Genomic DNA, 25,016 nt, shown 5'->3' with positions numbered 1-25,016 from the left:
GCAGTGGCAGTAGGTTTCTGTAAAGTTAGCTTGGCTTTCTGAATAAGATACCAGGACTTGTCTTGATCCTGTTTTGAGATTTTGTTGATGTAATGCAGTGCTCTTTTATTATAGTGCTTTCATTGTAATCTGCATATTCAAATGCTCTTGGCTTAGGCTGTTTGGATACATCGCTGGGATCATTCATTGCAAGACATGTGCAAAGCTCTGGATCTCTGGAGATAGTTGTCAAATGAATGAGCCGTTCAATCTGACGTGTAACTGAAACAGCTATTCATTTCAAGAATGCAATACCATTACACCTTCTAGGATTAATAGTACACGCAGCAGTGTTCTGTTTTATATAGCCCGCTGTTCCTGCGTTTTATAAAAGAATGTATCCCTGACATACCATTAGCAGCAGCATTGGAGATTTGTTGGTATATGTATGATGTATTGCTTGTGCGTAATTCCTGTTTTCTGTGCTAGATGTTTTTATTCCTGAGATTTAGGTGATCACGTGATCGCATTTATTGATCCCCAATTTTGTGCCTTTTTATTACAAATTGTATATTTTGATATGTCATGTGACATCTGTGAGCATTGTATTGCGGAGTGATTCCCAATGCTGAACCGGAAGCCACCTATGCACACGGCCCAATTTGCAGTAGCCCTTGCGTGCACAGTTCCAGCCTCATGACAGGCAGTGCAACTGCACGTGAGTGAGAAGTTCACCCCTGCAGTTGTGACATCAATAAACTCAGCCTTGTTAATTATTGGGCGCAGTATCTGAGGTCACTTGACTTCATCCCAGTATTAGCTGTAAGTCAGGAAATGGAAGGGAGGGAAGAACTCAAAATTACAATCACCAGGGAAGTTGGACTGAACAAACTGTTGGAGCTGCGGGCTGACAAGTCCCCGGGTCCTGATGGACTTCATCCTCGGGTGTTAAAAGAAGTGGCTAGTGAGATAGTTGATGCGTTAGTTCTAATTCTCCAAAATTCCCTAGATTCCGGGAAGGTTCCGTTTGATTGGAAAATAGCGAATGTAACTTCATTCAAAAAGGGAGGGAGACAGAAACACAAGTTATTGTAGAAAGGCACCCATTGGAGGCACATGATAAGGGAGAGAGATATAGTTATCTTAAGTAATATAGGGGAGAATAGCAGACATATTCTGGGTTTGCTGGTTTTGAATTGAGGAAACAACTAAGACATGTAACCAGACTCTAGTATGCCATTTCAGACAGGTAAATATAAGGAATATGAGAGCCAAAGAACAGCATATACTACAGGGGTATATAAATTCATTAAGGATAAATGGATGGCCTTCAACACCATACAGGAAAAATGCAACAAGTATAAAGGAAACAAAAATGCTCTGAAATGAATAAAGAAATGAAAAGAATTAGCAGAAAACCATTGGGTTGAATATATGATTGGACAGAAGTAGGTTAAAAAGCTTAGGGGTGCTAAGTGGAAAAGGACATGGCAGGCGTAAAATACAAGACAAAAATTCTGCCAATGTAGTTGGGGAGGAAGGTACAACTCTGAAGCCCATATAGAGCTGAACATTAAGTTGAATGCTAAATGGCTACCTGGAAAGTTTTTTTTTTTTTTTAAATCATGAGAGCATTAATTTTTTTATCCAATGTGACACATGTGTTATTGGATGTGACTGAGACTTTGTTTGCCCTTTGCAAATTTAGATTATCTGGAAGGGCTCAACTGGGGAGACTGTGATGTAGTGGTAATAGTCATCCAGAGGCCTGGGCTAATGCCCTGGGGGACAAGTGTTCAATATCCCACCACAGCAGCTGATGGAATTTAAATTCAATTAATAAAATCTGAAATTGAAAGCTAGTCTCAATAATGGTGCCATGAAACTTGCATCGATTGTCATAAAAACCTATTTGGTTCACCAATGTCCTTTTAGGAAAGGAAATCTGCCACCCTTACCTGGTCTGGTCTGGCCTACATGTGACTCCGGACCCACAGCAGTATGGTTGACTCTTAACTGCCCTCTGAAATAGCCTAGCAAGTCACTCTGTTCAAGGGAAATTAGGGATGGGCAACAAATGCTGGCTTTGCCAGCGATGCCCAGATCCCATGAAAGAAAAAAATCTGTGGGATGAATGAAAATATCCCAAGGCACTTAGAAGAAATTAGAGATTTGTGAAGTGCTAATGGTCATTTAAAAAAAAAGTAAACATTGGGAAAGTCCCAAGTGGCAAATATATTTCCTATATGAAAGAAGGATGATATATTAGTTTCATAATGTGAAAATAATTTGAATCAATCCGGAGAAAAGTACAATATGTACAATACATAATGGCCGGTGTTGCTTCAGAAAGGGCAGTTCTTGCATGACATGTTTGGCGAGGTGACATCCAAAATTATTAGGGGAAACTAAGACATGGTATACCTCAACTTGCAAAGGCTTTTTGATACCGCATCAGACAATCAATGGTAGCTAAGGTTATAGACTGAAAGAAGGGGGTGCTAGCTATAAGCAGAACTATAAGCGGCGCAGTGGTTAGCACCGCAGCCTCACAGCTCCATGGACCCGGGTTCGATTCTGGGTACTGCCTGTGTGGAGTTTGCAAGTTCTCCCTGTGTCTGCGTGGGTTTTCCCCGGGTGCTCCGGTTTCCTCCCACAGCCAAAAGACTTGCAGGTGATGAGTAAATTGGCCGTTGTAAATTGCCCCTAGTGTAGGTAGGTGACAGGGAATATGGGATTACTGTAGGGTTAGTATAAATGGGTGGTTGTTGGTCGGCACAGACTCGGTGGGCCGAAGGGCCTGTTTCAGTGCTGTATCTCTAATAAAAACTAATAATAGTTTGAAATGGGGGAAAGTGGATGCCATTGGGTTCTGTACTGTGGTCTGCCCTGTTCGTGGGGTATGAATTTGGCTTTCCTGCCTCAAAGTGAGGTAACTACCTCTGCTAAGAATGTAAGAAATAGGAGGCCATATGATCCTTCGAGCCGCCTCCTGCCATTCAAATAAGATGATGGCTGAACTTCTACATCACTTGCACTTTCCCACCCTATCCCCATATTCCTTGATTCACTTAGTGCCCAAATTCTATCGATCTCAGCCTTGAATTTTTTTATTATTTGTTCATGAGAGGTGGGCATTGCTGGCAAGGTCAGCATTTGTTGCCCATCCTAATTGCCCTTGAAGGTGTTGGTGAGCCACTGCCTTGAATCACTGCAATCTGTGTGATGTAGGTTCACTCAAGGGGCTTTTGGGGAAGGAGTTCCTTCACTGTCGCTGGGTCAAAATCCTGGAGCGGCAATATAATTCCAAGTCAAGATGGTTTATGGTTTGGAGGGGAACTTTCAGGTGGTGATATTCCCATGCATCTGCTGTACTTGTTCTTCTAGGTAGTAGTGGTCCTGGGTTTGGAAGGTGTTGTTGAAGGAGCCTTGGTGAGTTGCTGCAGTGCATCTTGTAGATGATGCACACTGCTGGTACTGCACCACTGGTGGAGGGAGTGATTGTTTAAGGTGGTGGATGCGGTGCCAATCAAGCGGGCTCTTTTGTCCTGGATGGTGTCAAGCTTCTTGAGTGTTTGTTTGGGGCTGCACTGATCCAGGCAAGTGGAGTATTCCATCACACTCCTGACTTCTACCTTGTAGATGATGGAAAGGCTTTGGGGAGTCAGGAGGTGAGTTATTCACCACAAAACTCTCAACCTCTGACCTGCTTTTGTAGGCACAGTATTTATGTGCCTGTTCCAATTAAGTTTCTGGTCAGTTGTAACCCCCCCAGGATATTGGTGGTGGTGGGGGTTCAGTGATGCTAATACTGTTAAATATCAACGGGAGATGGTTAGATTCTTTTGTTGGAGATAGTCATTGCCCACCACTCGTGTGGTGCGAATGTTACTTATCAGCCCAAGCCTGAATGTTTTCCAGGTCTTGCTGCATGTGGGCATGGTGCTTCATTATTTGAGGATATACTGATTGAACATCCACAACCCTCTCAGGTAAAGAATTCCAAAAATTCACAAGCTTTTCAGTGAAGAAATTTCTTATCTCCATCCTAAATAGCTGACCTCTAATCCTGAGACCCTGCAGGCAGGGGAAACAGCCTCTCAGCTTCTATCCTGTCAAGCCCTCTAAAATCTTATACCTTTCATTGAGATCACCTTTCATTCTTAACTCCAGAAAACATATAGGCCTGCGCTAATCAATTTCTGCTCATAGGACATCCCAGGAATCGATATAGTAAGCCTTCATTGCACAATGGCAAGCAAATCTTCCTTGGGTATGGAGCCCAAAACTGTACAGAGTACACCAGTTGTGGTCTCGCCAAAGCGCTATATAATTGCAACAAGACTTACTCATTCCTTACAGTAAATGCAAGCGTACCATTTGCCTGTCTGTTTGCTGTACCTGCATGTTCACTTTCAGTGATTTGTGTATAAGGGCCCACAAACCCTCTGGATTCCAACATTTATTAGTCTGTTACCTTATTAAAAAAAAATGTTCTGCTTTTCCATTCTTCTTATCAAAGTGGATAATTTCACATTTCCCCGCACTATACCCCATCTGCCACCACCTTGCCCAATCACTTAACTAACTGGTCTATATTGCTTTGGAGCCACTTTACATCCTCATCACAGCTTACATTTCTACCTAGCATTGGAAGGTCAACAAACTTGGATATAAATCAAAGTCATTGATTTTGCTTGTAAATAGCTGAGGCCCAAGCACTGATCCTTGCAGCATTCCACTGGTCACCAGGTGTCAGCCTGAAAAAAAACATTTATTCCTACTCTGTTTATTGTCTGTCAACCAATCCTCAATCCCTCCTAATATATTACCATAAACTTGTGTAACAACCTCTTGTGTGGCAACTTATTGCATGCATTCTGAAAATCCAAATATACTGCATCCACTGGTTCCCTCTTTTGCCCTGCTAGTTACACCCTGAAAAAAAAACTCAGATTTGTCAAAAATGATTTTCCTTTCATAAAACTCTGTTGATTCTGTCTAATTGTAGTGATTTATTTCCCCCCCACACACCCCCCCGTGCCATTTCCCTATGATTGATGTCCGGTCTACTGGCCTGTCGTTCCTGGTTTTCTCTTTCTCTCCTTTCTTGAACAATTGAGTCCCTGCAATTTCCAATATATTTGTCTTTCTACTGTGGAGATATTATCACCTTTTCCATGTGCCCCATTATAATTTCTCCTGTCTGCCTCTAAGGGACCCATGTTTACTTTCACTAATCTCTTCCTTTTTGCATACTTGTAAAAGCTCTTACAATCTGTTTTTGTATTTCTTTCTAGTTTACTCTTGTATTCTATTTTCTCCCTCTATCACTTTCTTGGTCATCCTTTGGTTTCTAAAACCCTCCCAATCCTCCGGCTTACTACTTTTTTGCAACATTTGTAAGTCCCTTTTAATATAATACTGTCCTTAACTTCTGTAGTTAGCCACAGTTGAACCACTTTTCCCAGTAGAGTTTTTATTCCTCAGGGTGTTGTATATTTGAGAATTTTGAATTGGGTTTCATTTAATTTCCAAAGTAATTATTTATATGAAGCTTTGTTTGACAGACAAAATATAAATGTAAGTATTATAATGCGCTTGGAGTTTTTAATCTACCTTGCATGGTTTTACTTTTTTGCTGTTCCTTCCTTTTCTCCCCTCCCACCCGCCACAATCCCTCAAAAAGTAAATCTGTGAGCTTAATCATAGTATTTAAGCATGGGGCAATAATTCATATCAATCTTGACGGACCAAATGAATGGTTGCTGTTACCTTCTGAACTTGAGACTGTACTATGAAGTTCATCTGGGAAAATCTGAACAGTAGTGCAAATCACACAGATGTCCTCAAAATGAATTTGAAGAATAGGATGAATCATAATTGATGGTACACTAAACAAATCAAAGTGGCTTCTTTGCATATTGGGTGAAAATTATTAATTGGTTCCAAAGAAGGCTGTTCAAACTAATTCTAGAAGCAGTCAACTTACTGCAGTCAAAAGATATCTAGCCTTCTGACCAGCTGCCAAGTAAACCTTTCTCTGAGAAACGTCTAATTCGAGATTAGGTAGGTTGCACTTCGAAAATTTCAAGAAGCACCAACAGAGTCTTAAGAACCTTGCCATCCATGATTCCAAACTGTCATTTTTACATGGTTTGTGTTTTGGCATTTTTCAAAGAGGTTTAATACCAGAAAGCTCTTTTCCAGGATCTATTAGGTTCTGGTAAGGACGTTGGAAGGGAGGAGAACTCTGGAAGAAAAGACCTCTCTCCGCTTGCAGGGACTTCAAATCAGTGCCACTCCTCTGTACTGCTGGAAACCCCAGTGGGGTATCATCCAAGTAGAATTGGCTTATTCAGATGTTCGGGTGGGAGATTTTCTGGGCAAGCAACTTTTACTTCATGGATATTGCCCTCGTTTTTGGAGCAATGAATTGATTTGCCACTTTGAAAACTGTTGAATGTAGTGGATTCTTGGTCCTTGAGTTGGAAATGCTTGCAGTACATATTAGATCGCAAAAATGAATGTTTTTGATCCTGTTTTTAATCTTTAATAAAAGGCCTTATACCTGGATCTAAATATTCTAAACTTAATAGTGAAGAAAAGATTAGGAACGTAGGAGCAGGAGTAGGCCATTCAGCCCATCGAGCCTGCTCCGCCATTCGCTACTAACATGGCTGATCATCCACTTTAATGCCTTTTTCCCCACGCTATCCCCATATCCCTTTATGTCATTGGTATTTAGAAATCTGTCAATTAAGAGAAGGAGAAATGGCTGGCATGCCTATCATATTATCTGTCCTAGGTTTACACCACAACATAGTGACTGCTCCCATTATCCTTCAAGTTATAAAGCTGCTACAACCATTGAAGGAATAGGGAATGTGAAATTTCAGCAAAAGGTGCCTTGAGGTGCATTTGTTGATTTTTATCATAAGCCAAATAAAATTTTGCCCATTATTCACAAAATCCATATGAGATGATGTGTAGTCATTTAGTGATTCCTTAACCCCCAGAGAAAACCTTTCATTCTCTGAGCTTCCAGTTATTGAGCGCTGAATGGCTGTGCTTTTTTTTAAAATACTGAATCTAGACGGAACTCCATTTAGCGCTGTGACCCAGAAGAGCTCCGCATGATTTTTCTCAATGTAATTTTGCCAAAGGGATAGTTTTCAGGTGGTGAAAGTCTGTCATATAAATTTCAACTCTGTCTAATGCTAAACAGTTATCTAGTTCTGGCCTTGATAGGCACAGAGCATCCTATGATTTCTAGGTTCAAAGAAGCTGAATCTCTGGCTGGATGGCAGTATAGGTACCATATCAGTTCTAGTCATGAAGAAACAAGGGGAACATACAAGCCCTGGACTATTGTGGAGAAATGCAATGAGCCAAATCACTAGTGTTTGGTATGAGATTTGAACATTTCAACCATAGAAGGGAACATCCCTAAGTTGACCTCATGGAGTTATACAGCAGTAAGGGAATAAGTAAAACCTAAGGGTAGGGGAACAAGGATGCAAAGTTTCAAACTAATGAAGGTAAATTTAGGACTGATATAAAAAAAAAATTAATGCAGAGTGACCAACCAAACACTTGGAATGGACTTCTACTTAGAGTAGTGAACATGAAAGCCTGGAATCATTCAAGAAACATAAGGATGCAGTGAAGGGGATGATATGGGTCTTTATGGATTGATGACTTAAGATTGGCTGAATGGCCTTCTTCATATACCTTGTGATCCTAGGATGGCATTTGTTTTTTCTTAGACAAGTTGATTTGCTGTAATAAATGAAAGTTTTATTTATTACCTTCATTTGAAATAAAGTATGTTGATATCCAGCATAATTCAGTTTTTTTTTTGTGTATTTACAAACCCAGGAATAGAATCTTGGGGGAAACCTATCACTCTTTAAATTTAATACGTTTGAAGTGCTAGATAATTAAGACAACATTAATATAGATATAAGGTGATTAAGTGTGCAGTGCAGGTCACCAAGCAAGAGATGAGTTAGAGGGGAGATGAGCAGACACGTTGGATGTGTATGAACAGAAAATAAGGCAAGATTTTATCCATCCCAAGAAAGAATGGGATAAAAGCACTATATCTTGTCATTCTAGATTGACATGTTTCTAGTTTAACAAGGAAAGGAGTATTGTTTGATTTATCCTGGGACAGGAAGTAGGACGCATAGCTGCTGAGAGGAGGGAAACAGTTGAGAAATAGCAACCACAACATAGGTTCACTAAAAATAGAAAAGCATAATCAAGAGTCAACGGTTAGGGTGTTCAGTGTGATAAGGGGGCTGGCCCAAATTAAGTGAACAGAAAAATTTGCAAAAGCAAAATACTGCAGATGCTGGAAATCTGAAATGAAAACAGAAAATGCTGGAAATATTCAGGTCTGGCAGTATCCGTGGAAGGAGAAATGGTTACCATTTTAGGTCTGTGACCTTTTTGATAAAAGGTTTGTTTCTCCATAGATGCTGCCAGACCTGAAAAATTAGCAAACGGGATAGCAAATCAAATCTCCAATTATGAATTAGTTGGAATACAAATGTATCTGTTACTAATGAAAATAAGTAAATTTATCAAAGCATAGACTTCTATGGGTAAATGGGCATACTAAACAGAAACTTAAATGATGAAACTGGGGCTACTGATACTCAAGAAAATATTGAGAAATATAGAACATCTTGTGGGAGGTGAAAATGGAGATTGAGGGTTAAAAGTGAATGTAAAAAGACCAGCAAATTGTATAAAAAGGGCTTTTATTTAAACATATTAAAAGTAAAAATAATTACGGGTGTTAGACTTGGCTGTAGGTGTGGATATGTTAAATATTTAGCATCTGATTTTGCATATTATGGTGGAAGTGAGAATATAGGGGTACCAGCCGTGGCTCAGTGGTTGCACTCTTACCTCTAAGTCAAGATTGTGAGTATAAGATGCACACTGGAGACAAGCACATAATCTAGGCTGACACTTGTGCGCTATATAGAGGGTGTGCTGAACTGCAAGTGCTATATAGGAATAGGGAGCTGTATATCTAAGTTTGCTGAACATGTTAAGGTAGGTGATCGAGTACCTAGAGTAAATGGGAGCATAAAGTTGCAAAGGGACATTGATAGATTGAGAGTGGATAAAACTAGCAGATGGAGTTTGGTGGGGGGGGGGGGGGGGAAGTGAGAGATTATCCACTTTGGACCCAAGAAATATAGATCAGAGTATTTTCTAACTGATAGGCGGAGAACTATGGCGGAGCAGAGAAATATAAGGATTCATATACAGAAATCACTACAATCTGGTGGGCAGGTAGAAAAAAATTAAAAGGCTAGTGGCATGTTGGCATTCATCTCCAGACTGGAGCACAAAGAGGTGAAAGTTAAAGTTATATAAAGTTCTGGTTGCATCACATCTAGAGTGCCGTGTTTAGTATTGGGCACCATAATTTTTAAGTACAGTAGATTAAAGAGTGATCTAATTGAGGTGGTTCAGATGATTAAAGGATTTTGTAGAGTAGATGGAAACTATTTTTTCTGGTTATGGAGTCCAGAACAAGAAAACCTAACCTTACAGCAAAATTTAAGATTAGAGTAATGCCATTCAGGAGTTGTCATAAAACACTTCTGCACAGCACAAGTAGTAAATATTTGGAACATCCTCCCCCAAAAGTTTGCTGGCGCTGGGTCAAAATAATACTGGATCTTTTAAGTCCACCGGAGAGAGCAGATGGGGCCTTGGTTTAATGTCTCAACTGAAAGTTGGAACCTTTGTTTAAAAAAAGCCCTCCCTCGGTAATGCACTGGAGTGTGATAAGGGGGCTGGCCCAGTTTTTAGTGCTCGAGTCCCTGATGTGGGACTAAGCCTAAAACCTGATTCAGGTGAATGCTACCAACTGAGCCACAGCTAACGCTATTGAAATACTGTGCAATTTTGGGTAACCCATTGTAGAAGTAACGTTAAAGCCTATAGCATAGATTTACAAGGATAATAAGTGATTGCAGAGTTGAAAATACTCAGGCTATTTCTGCTGGTGCAGAGATGACCAACAAGAAATTTAAGACATTTTTAGGAATGCTCCTCTCTGGTTGGAGAGTCAAATTTAAGGCCTCCAAGTGAGAGGGGTTAGGAAAAATTTCTTTGTGCAGAGATTTGTTGAAACCTTTGCCGCAAGGGCGTGGTTCAGGCAAAGATTAATCTCAAGGGAGGAGTAGATGAATATTTTGAAGCAATTGAAAATACAGGACTATGGTGAGAGAATAGGGCAGTGGAGCGAGGTTGAGAATATTTTTATACAGTGTGTTTATAAGGACATGACTGGTCCCTGTTTTATATGGTATATTTCATGTTCCTGTGTTAAAACAATTCAGTGAAGTAACTTCAAAGCACTGTTTTGGGATATCTGCATTGGAACTTGTTATAAAGAATGGAATCTGTAATGAATGTCTTTTCAAGCAGTAATGTATTGTGGTTCATATGAAAAACAAAGTTTTTGTGCATTGTCCTGTCCTGTAACATCTAATTTTTGTTATCCTTTTGTTTAAATGCACAGTTTTGATTCACAGATTATATTATCAGTATAAATACCAAAACTTGCTGTGTGACCGTGAAGCAGTATTTGTTTAAACGTGAACTGTTATATTTTATTCCAAGTTTTCTGAACTATCTTGGTTTATCTTTGTTCCTTTGACAACTACTAGCATTAGAAAACATGTCCGAATAATCCTAGACTGCCTGATGTTTGCCATAATAAAGAATGAAATGTAATTTTCTCAGTATTTACAAAAATTAAAATCAATCACTCACTAAAACCTTTTTGAGTACTGTAGCTATTATGGTGGAAGTTAAGGATATTAAAGCATAGTTTAAATTACATTTAATTCCGTTTGATGTATTTATCTTTATGCAGAAAAAACATTTTCCCACTTTTTAAACCCAGTCTTATCACTGGTAACATCAACAAAAAGTAACAGTTATAGTAGTCTGTCTCCAGTAGTTAATTAGGTGCCTGAACATCTTTCCTTTCACATTTGATCATTTGAAACACTAATGATGTGCTCCACTTGCATCAATTCTATCTTTTGTTTTTAGTTTGAGTATACAATAAATTAATAATCCAAGGCTTGCATGTCCATTTAGCCATGAAACACTTTGCCATGTATTGAATCGTCATACTTACCTTAATGAACTTATTTTTAAATTGAGGCTTGCTACTTAATGTGTAGCTGTATCAAATGTGATATCTGCTTCGTTCCATCTCCTTCTCCTCGCAATTAATGAGTTGCTAGATGATGTAAAGACTTTATACAAACTGTTTTAATTATGAAAAGTAATATTTAAGTCAGGATTACATTGCTTACCTGACAGATCAGCTTTAAGGAGATTGAGGTTGCATATTCTGTGAAATGAAGAGCCTGAAGAGAGAATTGGTGCATTGAAGTGGAGCCTGCAAGAAGCAGATTTTGTTACTGTAGTGCAAGTTGCATTGCTGTAGTAAAATATCTTTTGACTGCTGTGAAACACATAAATCTCTTATTGGATTAATGAATGTAACTCATTGAATATGGTCAAATGTACTAAATTTATAAAGATTATTATAATGTAAATTTCACATGTTTTAGGTCTGTATGTTTTACTATTCAAAGACTCACACTGAACAGAAGTTTTGCGACAAAGTCTCATGATCTTTTTTTAAAAAAAATAAAAGTCTACCACAACCTTGAGGTTTGTATGTAAAGTTGCTGTCTGTAGATGACTGTACTACAGAGGATGATGGTGTTGAATCTAATATAATAAACAACCTTTGCTTCTCATGCTAGGTAGTGAAAAAACTGACTGGAGTGGGTTATTGGAACTGAGCCTGATGCAATCAACATACACGTTTATAGTAAAGCATAGGTTTTCAAACTGGAATGCTTGGGCCCTAGGAGCTGTGTAAAATAATTCAAATTTGTACTTAGTGACTTACTAGTGTACTATTTATATTATTTGCCATTGGTAACAATAGGAAGTATTTATATAGTATCTGGCCTCCTCTGAATAGATGATGTCTTCCAGAGTTAAGACAGGGATTCCCAGGAGTATGTTTTTGTGTGGGTCACTAGATAACATTGAGTAGGAACTCTCAAGGTTTGTCTCCTCCCTATCCTGGAGAATGCTGAGATCAGCTAACTTGGTACAGGTGAGGGATTAAACTTCGGACTTTGTCCATTTGCTATGTCTCTGTAATGTATAATGTATTTTGAGAATCATTTAATTAAATTCCTTTTAAAAGCTGCAAATAAAAAAAAAATGAATAAAAACACAAGTTCTGTGTCAGCAATGCATTGTTGGAACTAAAATAACCCTAACCTACCAGATGTGGCTGAAGTAACATTTTTAACTGAGGCAGAAAATTCACATCACACTGTGTTTGTTCATATTGTCTTTTTGAGCCTGTTTTTCCTTCTGCAAGTGTTGATACCTTACTTGGGGGACTGTTCCATGGGTGGTCATTCTCCAGTATCTCATTCATTTAGTCTAGCAAGAAAGTGAAATGAACATTAGGGATGATCGAGTATGAGACAAGATTGGCAGTAGACATAATGAGTATAAGCTTTAATGTGTCCATCGGAAGTACTATGATAGTCAAAGGGTAGTTACCAAGAGTTGATAGAGAATCTAGGAATAAGATGCCTCTGTACTTTGTCTCTTTTTATAGAAGGTAAAGGAAGGACTCCAGTAGGACAATAGAACCACCAATACATAATTAAAAAGCATAATGTTAATATTGGTGTTAAAAGGTCAGTGATTTATTCTTCAGGATACTGGTGAGGGGGTTACATTAGCGATGAGTTGTTAATAATTTTCCAAATTTTTTTAGAACTTGGAATTGTACCCAAAGACTGCAGGTAGCACATGTTGAACACATTTCAAAAAAGAGGAAGGGGATAGGTCTAGTGAAAAAAAGATCAACTAGTCTTGCATCTACAATATGAAAACTTACAGAATAAATACTAGTAAACTCAAGCTACGGCTAATTGAGAACAATGATATGTTTACAAAGGGCACATCACATTCAATCGTGATTCTGGAAAAGTATAAGCATTGAGAAAATGCAATGAATTTGGTATATTTTGGACATTCAAAAAATCTTCAGTAAAGTGCCATGTAAGAGATTGTGAAGTTTAAGGTCTATACAATTGGAAGTAATATATAAAGGGAAGGATGGAAAATAGAAGACTGGGAATAAATGGGTGGTTGTTGGATGATCAAATGTAGCTGTTGGTATGCACCAAGGATGTGTCATGTGTCTTCATTTTCCATATGGATAAATGATTTGAATATGGGCATAGAGGGGCTAATATTAATAGTTAAGGGTAATAGCAAACAGGAATATAAGACAGCAGGAGATGCATGGCTTAGGGAATTAGGCAAATGTGGCAAGTACAACCCAATGTAGAGAAATGTGAAGTCATTGAGAAAAGGAGTAAAGAATATAAATGGAATCCAGTGATGTAGGTAGTGGTCCAAAACTATGCTGTCCATACTCTAATTCCAATGCTAACTGAACTACAGTGGCAACACCTCAGTTTTAAAAATTCTCGTGCTTGAGTTGAAATCCTTCTATAGCCTCGCCCTTCCCCATTCCTATAACCTCTAGAGCCTGCCAGAATACTTGACACTCCTCCAATTTTGGTCTCTTTGATCCCCCCCCCCCCCCCCCCCCTCCCCCCACCAGACGTCATTGCTGAACCTTTGGCAGTTGTGCCTTCAGCTGTCTACGTCTTAAACTCTGAAATTCCATCCATAAATCTCTTTTGTCTGTTGCTCTTTCAAACCTGCCTCTTTAAACCAAGATTTTGGTACTCCTATCCTAATAAGTGTCAGTCAAATTTTGTCTGGCAGTACTCATGAAACTCTTTGGGATGCTTTTGCTATGTTAAAGGTGTGTATATAAATACAAGTTATTAGTACACGATGTTTAAAAGAAGAATTTATAGGTAGTAAAAGCAATAAGTATGGCGAGTGGAATTCTGAATTCTTTACATAGGAAAATTAAATCTAAAGGTGATTCATTTGCATAAGACATGCATCAGTCCACATTTGGAGTGGTGTGGGCAGACTTGGCTAATCAGAATTGTGAAAAAGTGCACTTGGTAGGATGATGGAAAGGTGAGAAGATAAATCGATTTGGAAAAATTGGGGCAGTATTTGAAAGATTTTTACTAGTCATGAATCTGTAATGAAGCATAAATTTAGGAGTACAGTACTGAAATGTAAAGGATTATATTCTAAATCCTTTGGCCTCTGGTGATAAAATTTCTATAATTCTAGATATGCCAGGTGCCAGCTGTGGCTCAGTTGGTAGCACTTTTGCTTTTGAGTTAGAAGGTTGTGGGTTCAACTCCCACTCCAGGAGAGTGCTGTCCTGTCAGAGGTACCATCTTTTGGGTTGAACTGTTAAACCAAGGCCCCATCTGCCCTCTTGGGTGGACATAAAAGACCCCATAACACTATTTTGAAGAGGAGTAGGGGGCGTTATCCATGGTGTTCTGGCCAATACTTATCCCTCAATCGACATTACGAAAACAAATTATCTGGTCGTTATCACATTGCTGTTCTTGGGAGCTTGCTGTGCATGAATTGGCTTCCATATTTCCTGCATTACAACCGTGACTACTCTTCAAAAATAGTTCATTGGCTGTAAAGCACTTTGAGACATCTGATGGTCATGAAAGGCACTGTATAAATGCAAGTCGTTCTAATCCTTTTGCTCTTCAGCCATGGAGACATTCCTAGTGAAGTTTGATGTTCACGCAAATATACTTTCAGCAGCTGGCTGGATAGTGATAATGGAAAACCTGGCAGATTTTGGATTATTCTTCCCCCTCCTGAACGTTGGCTCTGAGGATAATGGTGATATTCATACCTGGCTGATCTCCAGTAACAGTACAAACTGGGAATTGTATCTAGGATCTTTTTGGTCTATATGGTTCAGTTACTTGCGTGATAAATTTGCTGACCCTATAGTTCTTTCGGTCATGAACAATCTGCCAAGTGTCATGAGCAATGATCACTCATTTTTGAAACATAACTGATCTTGATTGTGTTATTTTAAACACCACTCTACATGTTTATTTGAAAGCTAATGCTCTTAGCATTTCATTAATGTTGGTAATACTAGACATCAGTGAATATCTTTAGTAATGTTGATCTGATTAAATCATCAGTTTACCACCTGGAGGAAGTTTTAAATATTATCAGAAAAAGCAAAGATTCAAACCCAGCTCACTTGATTAGTTGTAGCGTATACAGCATTTGAATTCCATTCTTGTAAATGGATGCAATGTAGAAAAAAAAAAGCACAAAAATCAAATTGTAAAACAAAAGACAATTTAGTGACACTAATTGACACCAATGACGTAAACTTAGCAATAGTGGTTTCTTAAAATGTTACGGTAGTAGCCATCATGCCATTCGAGTGCATATTTTCTGGAAAATTCCAAATCTCGAGTGAATGATTCAAAACAGTAACTGTAAGTTTCATAACTTGTGTCCCTATTCACTTTGGCAACACATAATCGGTATTTAATCTACTGAATACATTGTTGTGCCAATGGCAACTAAAACTAATAGAAAATTCTTTCAATTGATGTGTGGAACCACAACTGAATATTTCTCAACTGCTCAGTATTTCTCAAAGCACAGGTATAACAAACTAAATCAGAAATCTTGTAACTATGAACTTCAGAAGAAGAGATTTTACCAAATGTGCATCTACAACTGATTGTTTTGTAACATTTATTGACTGGGAGCAACAGTAACTGTTGCCTGACAGTACTGAGGAAGCCAGGTAACAGTAATTACATCAATGTATTAAGAGTTAATATTACGTAACTAGTGTTAACTTTACTGTCTTTTATTAGGACTTGTTTGGTTACAGTATGTACAATCTATTCAATCAGAACACTTGGAAGATTTACTGCCTCTTTGTGGAAGTCTAAATTGTATACAGCTTTTTCAAAACTTGTTAATCTTGCAAATTTACTCTAAATGTGTACATTTGCTAAAGTCTACCTTGTTCCGAGGTTCATAAAGTTACTGGATTATTAATCTAGTTTGAAAAGCTAATGTTTTAACAAAGCAGTTAGAAATATACCGTTATGGTTCCAAACGTGCTTTGTTTTGTTATCCATAATGTATATTCATTGTTATTTTACTGCTTTTAAACAAGAACTTCAACACTTGTAATTTGCTCCGATGAACTACAGCTACAGTCTTAGTTCCGCAATAGTAATGCAGGCAAGGAATTTACAATATATGTTCAACCGTGTTTATAACCAATTTTTTTGGGGGGGGGGGTGGGGTAGGGGATGCGAGTGGTAATAGCTGTAACTACATTTTCATCTGTTAAATTATAAAAATTCTTCCCTTGAGGGAAGCTTCCTTTGGTGGCATGTTGCATTTGTGCCCTATAACATTGACTGAGCTTTTATTTCTTTTACCATATTCAATTGACATTTCTTTTTATAGTCACATTTTCAATCTGCACCACTGAGATAAGGCAAAATGTGCAACAGGTTAAATGATTGGGATGTTAGTAAGTTATGTGTTGTGCTTTACTTCAACATGAAAATTGCTGGGGGTGATAGTGGTGTTTGCTGATGCATGTCTTCCCTCTCAGCCCAGGGTTTTCAAAGTTGTGGGGGGCGGAGATACAAATGGGTGAAAATTAATTTTTAAAGTTGAAACAAATCTTGATATTTAAAAGAAAACTACTTGTATTTATACGTTTGTTGTTGGGAGCACTAAGGCTAGGTGTTACTGCAAGTATACCATGCAGAAAATAGCGTTAATGATTTCTAATCACTATTTAAAAATAATGTAAGCAGGTTCCTACATGTAAAAACAGATTAAGTGGTTACGTTTTAGGTATGAAACCTGCTCCAGAATTAACACAAGAGCTTGATGCAATTAATTCCTCTGCTTGAAGACAGTCTTAGGTCCAGGAATGTCAAGAGTTTCATTCTTGATTGAGACACATCCACGTCCTTCAGCACAGTATCTCTTGTATTCTAAAGAAAAGTCTGTACAAAACATGAACCTTTCTTTCATGGGTTTGGGCAGAGTTCCTATACATTTGCACCATTTTTTAGTTCAGAAGTTTTTTTGTGGTCCCTGTCAAATTAAAATAAAGTATGGGGGAGGTGATATTGGCACCTTAAGGAGAATAGAAATTTAGAAGAAAGAATTGCCAAAGTGGCTTCTTTAAATACTGTTTAATGTATGTCCTTAGCCATAGAAAGCCTATCCAGGTCCCATTAAGATAGCTACTGACCCAATTCAAGGGTCATGTTCAAGCATAACTGACAAGCACACCCTTACCCTTGCTAATGGATTATACACTGGTTTGTATAGTGGTAGTCTTGTGTAACTTGAGTTAAGGGAGCTTGAAACATTGTGAATAACTTTTGCAAAAATGTACACATGCACGTTCTCATTTCTACTGAGGAGAAAGCAAGGGCAGTGACAAAGATTTTGATGGAGGACAGATTCCCATTCCACAAATTTAAAGTGTTTGATATTTTACTTTATGGTTCTAAAAAGCTTCAGACTGAACATAGATCTTATGGGTGGGGTTTCGCAAAGGAGAACTCCAACATCATGATCACCCTGCAGGCCATTGAGGATTGGGACTGGAGAAGTCAACAAGTTCAAAATCGGGAGTACATGCTATTTCCTTGTTAAAAGGCCTTTATGAAGTGCCTGCTCATAAGAGCAACTTACTTTAAATATTAGGGATTTTACCTTGACCTAGACTGCTAAGCAAAGGCATCAAAAGAGGCAATCCAGCAGACCTTAGTTTTACTGAAATAATTATGATTTGTGATCAATAGAAAAATCTCAAGTTGGGTTCTTCTTGGGACCTGGACTTCAGTAATGGTCATTTCATCAATGGAGGGCATCATCTCCCATGCAGGAGCATGTGCCATATGAACAGAATACTTCACCATCTAAATTACGTCTAGAATATAAGTCAGCAATGCCTGTAGGTCCTGAGCCTGATGGTAACTGCTATTTTTGTCATGCCACCCATGAGAAATGTTATATGACCCTTTGCTATGGAAGAGTAGCAATGTCTGAAACCAGGTTCTGAAGCTAGAAAACCTGGCAGTGCAACTGATCTATCACAGAATTGATATGACATTTACAGGACTCCATCTCGTCCTTCTGAGTGGTAGTTGGTGTGTGGTTCAGGGATATGATGGAAGAAATGAGGGCCAGTTTATCTTCAGTCTTTAATGACAGTCCTTTGGTACAATGTTTTGTTTATTTTTTTAAAACTACAAACAGGACTATAATATATGGTAGGCTATATTATACTGAGGTAATTGTAAAGTGAAGAGCTGAAACACTTAGAATTCTAATGCAACACTTCCTTTTACTATTGAATATAATTTTTATACATTGCAGACTGAGTGTGATAGCATGAACTAGTACAAAAGTACCACAATACTATCATGTCTGTACTGGTTCTCTGAAAATGTATGCACTTAATTCAATTCAGTTGCTCTTTTCCCCCTATCCTTTTAAAATGTTCTTTTCAAATATTTGTCCACTTTTAAAAGCTACTTAGGTTTTAGTTTCTAATGTAACATTCTATATGCTAATAACTCAGTATTACAAAAAATACTGACTTCTCATTCTCTTGATCATAATTTTATGCTCAATAACTACTAACTCACCAACCAGTGCAAATAAGTTTTCCCCCTATATACCTTATCAAATCTTCCATTATTTTCTATACCTGCATCAAGTTTTGTCTTAACCTTGTTTGCTCTATAAACAGTTTTGTTATCTTTTAAGCTCTGTGAATCTGCACGTGTGAATATATGGCATGGACAGGGTTACACTAATAAATTACTATTGGTACCAGTACTGGTGGCACCATGCCATGAAACAATACTCCTGCATGAGTCTTCACCTTTGGGAGAGAAAGAATTTGCACTCAATACTTGAGGATGTTTAAAAATTGTGAGCTTTTTATTTCTTGTTTCATCTCAAAGGATCAAGTGTATTGTAGCTCAGTAACCCTTCTCTAGCTATCTTCTCTGTCCTATAACATGCAGTTGTGTAGGTTGCCTCTAAATATTTATATGACCCAAAAACCAAGCATCACAATTGATCCCTGATGCAATCAATCTTTTATTTTGATATCCCACAAATAATTGTGACAGATATGATCAGTATCAACTATGTTTTATGTGAAGGTGCTTGTACTTGTATGAAATAGCTGAACTTCAATCATAAATATCTCAATGCGATTTTCCTGCAATTCAAAATGGTCTTCACATAGTTAACAGTAGCTTGATCATCAATATGCAGCAACATCAGCTTGTAAGCTATATGTTTGATATTGGTAATTTTGAGCATTGGAGGTTATTTGATTCATATTGGTGTAGTCCATGTCAACAAAAACTATTTAAAGAAATATTTCGGTTATGCTTTGCTTGAGCAGGTGGAAGGATTTTTAGACAGTGCACATCGTTGCCTTTGTTCAATCAAAACCCAGGTCTGAAACTCAGAACCTGGGCTAGCTTTTATTGTTTTATGACCAATTATGATTTATTTATTTAGTTTATGGCTGAGTAATGCTGAAAAGATTTCATATAAATGACATAAATTGAAATCCCCATTATTAGGGTGAGCTGATGTAATAAAATTGAGAGCCAATCTTCCTAAAAGTAAAATGTATCTTCAGTTAAATTAGTTCAGATGCTGATGATTCCTGTTTTCTCATAATTTACAGATCCTAAAGCATTTTAGCCCAGGTGTAACTAAGTTAGTAAGGTTATATTGTGATTTAATGTTGAAGCTATCTAATGACGTTCACTGTTCCCTCCCCATATGAGTTTTTTGTATTTAAAGTGTATTCTGCACCTTTTTTATATTATCATTTTAAATCTGCATTATCTAGTTTTGCATCTTTAAACAACTGAAAGTCTGTTTCATTACTTTTTTTTGCATGTCATTCTTTCCTGGGCTATCAGGTGCTCTAAATCATGCAACTGTTTCTATTACAAGTATTTAGAACATAATAGACTTTTTTCAACCAATGCCAACATTATGCCTCTTCCTTGCTATAAATATTACAATAACAGCAAAAATGATGAACTGTTAGTATAAGATTACTCTGGTTCAAGTAAATTGTAAAAATTGCCACATAGTTGTAACAGAAAACTTCTTGTAATCGCTCCAAGGCCTTGCCCATCCTATCTACAACCTCCTCCAACCTTACATTTTACTCCCACTAGCACCCTTCAGTGCTCTGGTTCTGATTGTTTTTCTATGAACATTCTTTTTCCCTGCACCTGCTCGACACGCACACCACCCCCCCCCCCCCCCCCCCCCCAACTCCACCCACCTGCCACATTTGCTGCACCTTTGGTGATTGTGCCTTGGCCCATGCTTTTCCATTTCTTCATCCTCCTTATTGCCCTTCTCAAGATATGTCTTTTCAACCGGCTTTCAGATTTGATATCCATTTTTTCCTGTATGTTTTCACTTATGAAGTGCCTTGGAGCATTTTACATTAAAGCTACATATAGGGATCAACAATAGCACACACAATATTTCTGGTTGACCAAAAATAAAGCAAAACCTTGAAGTGAAGTAAAAACGCACTACTTTTTAAATTGAGGTTTAATGTATAGTCTACTCATTGCAGAATGTAATCTAATTTGACACTACAAAAAAATTGATTTGGCTCATAATTTGTGCTCTGGTCTGTTATAATATTTCATATGGGGAAACTAAACTAAAATATGTTTACGTGCTATGTATATGACTGTTAATTTACATTTTGAATAGGATTTGTATATTATCCTTATCTCACAGTTCAAATTCACTATTTCATGCAAAACAAATACCATGTACTATTTATGTTGCAGTCTAATTTCAGAACTATGCATTCAGTTAAGCTTTAATGTGCATTTGATGATCTTTATGTTTGGTTGGCACAGATTGAATAAAAAGAACAAACCATATTAAGATGGCTAAACTGCGTGATTTTAAATGTTTGGTAAATTTAGTTTCTTTCTGTTGTACATATAACAAATTAAACACTGATAACATTATATCATAACTTACAAAGCTTTTTTCCACATATTTAAACTAGATGGCGAGGCATTGTACCTGTTGGGAAACGTATACCAGGCACTAGATTTGTTGCTTTCAAAGTTCCTTTGAAAGGGGTAAGCATTTTTTTTGTGTTCTAAGTATTGAATATGGCTTCAAATCAAATTAGTTAACATGACTATATACCTTTTTTTTTTTTCCTTCCCTCCTCCCCAATAAAATTCTATTCTGCCCAATTTGACCCAGAATATTAATGAGATGGTGTTATGGTATAACTTAACATCTAGTTTTTAAACGCTCTTGCGTTTTCTCTCCTTCCCTCCTGATGAATTTCACGTTGGTTTGTATACTTCAGCACACTGTCCAAGTGATAATTCTTGATATGAGAGCCTAACATCCTACATGTCCCCAAATCTAATGGCAGCCTAACCAATGATTTCTATGAATTTAGCATTAACTCTTTGTATTGTCTTACTCTGTTTTATAAAACCAGGAATCCCATATTTTTAATAGTTCTATCAACTTGTCTTCCCACTTTTAAATATATGTATACCTGAACCCCTAAGTCTTTCTGCTTATCTTCTCTCATTTTGCCATTTAGTGTCTATTTCCTTTCTTTCCTTACTTATCCTGCAAAATGTTTTGCCTCACGTTTCTCTGTATTTATTATTTCTTGTAACCCTTCATCTGCCATTCCTCCACCCTCCATGAGGAGATCTCCTTTCATCTTTACTCTGCTTTCTTTAACTATGTTTTGCATTTTGTTTATAAAATCCTTTACTATTTCTCTTTGCTACCTGACAATCATTCTTCACACCCTGTCTTAGTGTTTTTAATCTTTCATTTCCTCCTCTATATTTTCTGCACTCTAATTGATTTTCTTTTGGGTTAATAGCCCTAAATTTGTATTCTCATTTTAATAAAATTTCTCTCATCCTAGGACCCTTTTATTTATTGCCCAGTTTGTTCCATAAATACCTTCTCTTTGAACATTTGTCTACTGTCTTATCTATAATTTTTTCTTAGCAATTTATCTGGGCTAGTTCCCCTGTTATCTTGATTGACTTTTCAGTCAAGTATCTTTTGTCATTGTTTCCTCTCCTTTTAACTTTTTATACATTGAAGCTACTTTTTATGGTCCTTGTTTTCTAGATGGTCCTTGCATTTAATTTACCTACTTGCCTGACTTCAATTCCTAGAACAAGATCCAGTAGTACCTCCTTCCTTGTTGAAAAAAATATACATCCAAGTCTCCATAAGATTCAGAAGCTTAAATAAGAAAATTTGTTACATTTTCTCTTTGCAGGCAATAAGTCAAAGGCTTACAGCTAATCAGAAGTTTTCTCCAAAAGACCTAATAGCTAAAATCAAAGAGCAGAATGAGGAGCTTGGATTAATTATTGACTTGACGTATACGACTCGCTACTACACCGAAAAGGTATAAAATTGACTCAATTAAATGGAAAACATTATTATGGCCTTCATTGATATTGAATAGTGAACTTATGTTTCTCTAAATGTTTTTGTTTGGTTTAGGATTTGCCTAAAAGTGTGCAATATCAAAAACTCTACACTGTTGGGCATGAAGTACCAGATGATGCTACCATTCTACAGTTTAAACGAAGGGTCAGAAAATTCTTGTGGGAAAATGCAGATAATGGTAAGTATCCACAGTTATTATCGTTAATGACTTTTTTTTTTAAATTTAGATGGTATAGTGCTTTATAGTCTGAGGACAAAAGGTGAGCTAGCAAGTTAGAAATATTGAGAATTTTAATCTAGAGGAACGGGAGAGGGTTAAATTTGGCAAAAATGTGAGCATATCAGGGAGCCAGCTGCAAACCTCCAACTTCAATGTCTAGCTTTGGAGCATTAGGCTAGTTCTGTGGAACCCCCTTCAGAGAGGTGGGTTTCGTATTAACATGGTAATTGTTCAATTGGAGCAATATTTAACACACTTTTAAATTTAATGTTGGATCCACAGGTTTCTATGGCTTGCTGAAGCTTGCCATTGGAAGCAAGGCAAGAATACAACAGCAATTGAAGGGGCTGATTATAACTCATGGAAATACTACAATAAATATTCAGTACTAGCAGCTGCTTTCTGCAGGAAGGGGTCTGTTCACAGTAATTTTGCTGTGAGTTTTTTTTTTACACTTTGGAGGTTCCCTGAATCACAACAGAATGGGTGGCACCTTGGCTGCCTTAGAATGAACCTCCGGCAAGGAGCAATATTACGACACGGTGTAAGATGGAAGCTGAGTTTCCTTGACAAGTCAGAACAGCATTGCTTCACGAGACTCGGGTGCTGACAGACATCTGCAGCCTCCTAAAAGAAGTCAAGCTCCCTACGAGACTTGGTGGCCATGCGTTATCAGTAGTTGTCAAAGTAACCACCGCCCTCAACTTTTTTGCCTTTGGATTCTTCTAGGACTCGACCAGAGACACATTTTTCAGTTGGTGGCCCACAAGTGCACAAGACTGTTGACTGGTGGGTTGTTTGCCAGGGCCAGCAATTATGTGAACTTTATATGCAATGTCTGAATGTGCAGGTGCTCAAGTTTTTTTGTCTGCCTGACCACCTATAGTTGCAGGGCATCATTGACTGTGCACACTTGGCAATTGGTGCATTCCCACCCCCCCCCCACCCCAAAACCCACCCCGATATCAACCAGGACTATTTGTGAACTGCAAGAGTCTAGGACAAGGGGGCATAGTCTAAAAATTAGAGCCAGATCTTATAGGAGTGAAATTAGGAAACACTTCTACACATAAAGGATGGTAGAAGTTTGGAACTCTATCAATTGTAAATTTTAAATCGGAAATTTTTTTTATCCAAAGGTATATGAGGATTGAGGTAAAGGCTGGTATATGGAGTTATCCATGATCTCATTGAATAGCAGAACAAGCTCAAGGGGCTGAATGGCCTACTTCTTTTCCTATGTTTGTCAATGTGCAGCTGGTGGACATTCCCCAAAAAAGATACTTCTGCAGGCATGAGCAAGATTCCCAGGGAGTTGCATTGATATTTTCGTCCTGTGGCAGTTCAAGCTCCCCGAGCTTCTTGGACCTGCATGCAGAATTAAGGGATGGCTGCAAGGATACTTGGCTGACACCTGTCAGAATCCCAAGCAACAAAGCATTATGTCATATGACCACCAAATTCAAACAGATGATCAAACAAGCTGAAAATGCACTTCAGCCACTTAGAAAGATCTGGAGGCATCCTTCAGTCCTCACCAACCTGGGTGTCCTGAAAGATCTGGGTGTGATGCTCTCTACATAACATTGTGCAGCAGTAAGGTTTTGACCTGCAGGCAGAATGAGGCACAGAGAGTCTTTGGACAGTTCCGGGGTGGAGAAAGTGATGAGGGACATGCAGCACCAGCTGCTCACATTGTTGCTAGGGATGCCCTTATTAATGCAAGGTTCACTTAGGTTGCACCGTGCAATGGCTGCTCTTTTTTTTTAATTGCCCTTTCCCCCAATGCCACAGACATAAAGCAGTCCTTCAAACAACCAACCACCCCTGGCACATCAACCCCATTGGTACCCATCAATTCATGTCCATAGGAACCATAGTTAGCAAAGGTAGATTATAGTACAGGATTGTCTTTTGCCTATTGTAGGAATGATTCTTCATCAGGCAAGGGAAAAGGTGACAACACCCAAGAATCAAAAATAGGCAAGACAGGAAAGTGGTGCAAACTAATAACATCTATATAATTCTACTAAAGAATGGTAACTGCGCAAGACATTTTCTCATACACCCATGTGCATACCGTTATGCAACTACAAAGCTATACTCCTCCTTTTCCTACATCTATGTGGTGCAACCTCTGTGGCTTCAACAGAGGTAAGGGCACGCTGCTCAGATCCCTGCTCTGGCTGCTGAGCCATTCATGGCCGGTGAC

The 25,016-nt window shown here is 38.1% G+C and overlaps 1 protein-coding gene across 1 annotated transcript in view; it reads left to right on the top strand.

Annotated features, from left to right (window-relative positions):
- LOC137380595 (RNA/RNP complex-1-interacting phosphatase-like) overlaps positions 1 to 25,016 on the top strand; it is a 56,686-nt gene that overhangs the window by 9,243 nt on the left and 22,427 nt on the right. The window contains exons 3-5 of the mRNA XM_068052654.1: positions 21,143 to 21,218; positions 22,409 to 22,540; positions 22,639 to 22,762. Coding sequence (XP_067908755.1) covers positions 21,143 to 21,218; positions 22,409 to 22,540; positions 22,639 to 22,762 — 332 coding nt within the window. The remainder of the gene's footprint in view (positions 1 to 21,142; positions 21,219 to 22,408; positions 22,541 to 22,638; positions 22,763 to 25,016) is intronic.

This window comes from Heterodontus francisci, chromosome 20 (assembly GCF_036365525.1).
Source record: "Heterodontus francisci isolate sHetFra1 chromosome 20, sHetFra1.hap1, whole genome shotgun sequence".
Classification (NCBI taxonomy): domain Eukaryota; kingdom Metazoa; phylum Chordata; class Chondrichthyes; order Heterodontiformes; family Heterodontidae; genus Heterodontus; species Heterodontus francisci.
This window is presented reverse-complemented; position numbering and strand designations above follow the sequence as displayed.